The sequence below is a fragment of the Oryzias melastigma genome, linkage group LG14 (assembly GCF_002922805.2).
Source record: "Oryzias melastigma strain HK-1 linkage group LG14, ASM292280v2, whole genome shotgun sequence".
Taxonomy (NCBI): domain Eukaryota; kingdom Metazoa; phylum Chordata; class Actinopteri; order Beloniformes; family Adrianichthyidae; genus Oryzias; species Oryzias melastigma.
Window position 1 is genome coordinate 7,419,576 of NC_050525.1, and position 3,832 is coordinate 7,423,407.

Here is a 3,832-nt window from a genome sequence, read left to right on the forward strand (position 1 = left end):
TAAATTAAAATGTATTTTTCTTAGGGGTGTAACAATTAATCGACTTAATTGATGAATGAATTTCTATTCCTGGATTCAACCAGATCGATCTGTCTGAGACTAGTTGTTAATTGAATCAAACCATACCCTTATAAAAGCGTTTCCATTCAAAGAATCGGATCATTCAAAATGAACACAGACTATGAATCAGATCGGCAACAACAAATTATAATATCAGGTTAAATCGAATTGTTACACCCCTACTTTTTCTGAATTTTTTGAAGAAAGGATTTCAAAAGCTACACCCTCAGATCTATGGTTGCCTCACCCTTCATCTGAAGAGAGGCTGTGTTTGTCCTCCACGGGTGGAGGGGGCAGCATGTCCAGGAAGTGCAGCGATGCAGAACAATGCAGCAGACGAGAGCCGCCAGCAGCTTTACAGCAGTCTGGTGGACAACAGGAGAAAATACGGTCAAAATATCTGGAGGATTAGCTCTGGGCTTAAGACAGAACAGAGTCCTGGATTTTAGAGAAGTGAAAACGTGCAAACAGAAGAAGCGTTGCTGTACCGGGCCCCGGTGTGTGGCTGAGGCGTTGCTTGTAGACACACGCCTGACTTCTGGATGGTAGCACAGGAACACTATTGACTGCATGTAACTCTGAGGGGGAAATAAAAGCATTTGCTCATTCACTGATTTGACCTCTACAAATAGAAGACGAAAACTTCAGACCATGACTCTCCATCCACCATGACTCACTATTCACAATGACTCACTATCCACTATGACTCACTATCCACCATGACTCACTATCCACCATGACTCACTATCCACCATGACTCTCCATCCACCATGACTCACTATCCACCATGACTCACTATCCACCATGACTCTCCATCCACCATGACTCACTATCCACCATGACTCGGCATCCACCATGACTCTCCATCCACCATGACTCTCCATCCACCATAACTCTCCATCCACCATGACTCTCCATCCACCATGACTCACTATTCACCATGACTCTCCATCCACCATGACTCACTATCCACCATGACTCACTATTCACCATGACTCTCCATCCACCATGACTCTCCATCCACAATGACTCTCCATCCACCATGACTCACCTTGCTTGTTGGGCTTCTTCTCCCAGCACTCCCTCAGCACTCCCATCCTCGGCTGAGGGCGGATGGCCTGTTTCCACGGCAGAGACTCCCGACTGCTGGCAGATGAGGAGTTGGAGGGAGACTGAGGGAATATCTGAATGCTTTCCTGTCCTTGTTGGAGAGGCAGACCGTGAGGCATTTTAGGAGAACGTCCCGGACTGTTGAAGGTCTTGAGACTGCTGCCTGTGAGGTCAACGTAAAAGGTCCCGTAGACGCCACAGCGGTCTGTCACCATGGGAACAGTGCAGTCCCGGCTGTTGCTGCGCTTGGATGAGTCCGGGAGACCTGATGTGACATGAACGAAAAAAAAAATCCCTTTGACTGGATCATTAATGACCATTGATGGGAGCTTTTCAGTACCAGTCAAGTTGAACAACCGAATCCTTTAGCGCAGGAGTGTAAAAATCAATCGCACAAGGGGCCAAAATCCCCCAAAAAAACGAACAGGAAAAACATTTATTGAAAACTCTAAAACTACATTAAAACCATAACTTTTTAACTTCACTATGAACTAGATATATAGCATCACCTGAAATTAAAAGTGTGAATGCTGTAGCTGAATTTGACTGCTGAAGATGTTAGTGCTGATAACTGAAGATGCTGAAATTGATACCTAAAATCACTGAAGCTGATAGCTGAAATAACTGCAGCTCATAGCCAGCTAAAATATTAATTGAATACCAAATTAGAGTAAAAAAACAAACAAACAAAAAACTTAGGTTAGCAAAAACAGCTAGTATGTAGCAGAAAAAAATAGCTAAACTTTAAAATAGCCTAAAAAACACTTACAAAATAAGTTGAAATTAGACAAAACAGCTAGTATGTAAATATTAGCTAAACTCCAAAATAGCCTAAAAAGAAACAAAAACAAAAAAAGCCTAAATTAGCTAGTAGAGTTTAGCTAATATTTCAGCTAGCATGTAGCTGAAATATTAGCTAAACTCCAAAATAGCCTAAAAAATCTTAGTAAATGCCAAAATAGTCCAAAAAGCTAGGAGCCAATTTTAAAAACTTTAAAACCGTAACTTTTTAACGTAATTATGAATAATAAAAAGGCAGGAATATTATTCCTGAATAAAAACCTTAAATAACTTTTAATATTTTACTCTCTATAAAAATATATTTTGTCAAAATTATACAAGTTAGAAATGAGCGCAAGATAACATCTGGTCATTAATAACAACAAAATAAAATGATCTGGAGGGCCGGATCCGGCCCCCGGGCCTTGACTTTGAAACGTGCTTTATCACCACTAATCCACCATTAGAATTAAGTATTAGTCAGTGTTTATTCAAACAGGAAGCAAACTTTAGCAAGTCCCAAGAACTGCTTTCACATTGTTTTACCCCCCAGTCCTCCCTGTGAGGGTCATGTAGAGTGAAAACTCACTGGTGCTCTTGATTCCAGGCTGTTTCTGACCCTGAGCCCATAAATCCTGATACTTGTGCTTGAAGGCAGGTCTCCAGCTTCCAGATATCCATGGAGAATCTGGAGCTGCCATCCTGAAGATGAATCAGAACACCGTAGGTAACCAAAGTGTTAAAGAAACTGAATATTTGAGAGGAACCTGAACATCTTTTGTAAATGTGTATGATCATATTATGAAATGTTTTCACAAAGTTAAAAAATGTAAAAACACTATTTTTTTAAACAAATGACTTTGTTTTTTGAGTTTTTAACATGAATGTTTGGCATTTTTCTCATGAAAGAGAACAAATGTAATAAGAAGTCATCACATGGTAGCTGGTCCAGCCTCCCGCCTCTGTACCTGTGTTTGATGATGAGATCTTCATTGGCCAGTCTGCAACCACCTGAAGAAAAGAAAAGAAAAATCCAGCATCTATTACCTTTTCACTGATCAGAATATCACTTTCTTACAGATTTGCATTCTTCTCAACTATTAGTGACTCTAATCACTAATCGCTAATCACTAGTTAGTGAAGCTAATCACTGTTTGTTTACACACACACCCTTCATTTTGCCTGGTCCAGGTAACAGCTTGCCGGTCTTGCTGTGGCGTCTGAAAAGGAAGACGGCTGCGACCACAAGGGTGCAGCACAGGAAGGCGCTGAGGAAACCAATCACCACAGGATTGTGAAGCAGATCCATGAGATGGACCAGGTCTCGGCTTTGCTTGTCTGACTCGCTGAGGCTGCGTGTCTTTGGGTCTGAGTGAGAACGGAGAAAAAATATTGAGATGTGGTTTCATTGTGTTGATAAAAGCATACATTGACAACACAGCCCAGATGTGGGCGGAGATTACAGACGATTGGCTCACTGATCACAAACTCCTGAGGGTCACTGAGCGTGCCCACTCCAGCTCCATTGACGGCTGCCATGATGATCCAGTACTGTCCTCCTGCTTTCAGATTGGAGACATTGAGGCTGATCTGGCTGCTGTCCACCGTCCAGTTTTGATATTGCTGTTCTTGAGACTCCACACACCACACCTGGAGAAGCAGGTATGGCATCTTTATGAGTGTTAAGCAGCCTCACATCTTTACATCAAGTTTACTCAGAAAACTGTTTTCCAGTTTTTATGCATTTTAGTAAACAAAACACTTGAGCTGGACATCTAATCATCATAAAACATTGGTAGGATTTGCATGGATCTTGACTTTCCAAAGTTCCTGTAAATTTTTATCATGTTCCCACCAAAATAAATAATAAACAGTTAGAATA

The 3,832-nt window shown here is 41.3% G+C and overlaps 1 protein-coding gene across 2 annotated transcripts in view; it reads right to left on the reverse strand.

Annotated features, from left to right (window-relative positions):
* robo4 (roundabout, axon guidance receptor, homolog 4 (Drosophila)) overlaps nt 1-3,832 on the reverse strand; it is a 26,423-nt gene that overhangs the window by 8,199 nt on the left and 14,392 nt on the right. For both annotated transcript variants that reach the window (XM_036215281.1, XM_024261683.2), the window contains exons 10-16: nt 3,429-3,600; nt 3,121-3,318; nt 2,919-2,961; nt 2,540-2,652; nt 1,112-1,435; nt 549-638; nt 308-425 (exon numbers count right to left, since the gene is read on the reverse strand). In XM_036215281.1, the coding sequence (XP_036071174.1) occupies nt 308-425; nt 549-638; nt 1,112-1,435; nt 2,540-2,652; nt 2,919-2,961; nt 3,121-3,318; nt 3,429-3,600 (1,058 nt within the window). The remainder of the gene's footprint in view (nt 1-307; nt 426-548; nt 639-1,111; nt 1,436-2,539; nt 2,653-2,918; nt 2,962-3,120; nt 3,319-3,428; nt 3,601-3,832) is intronic.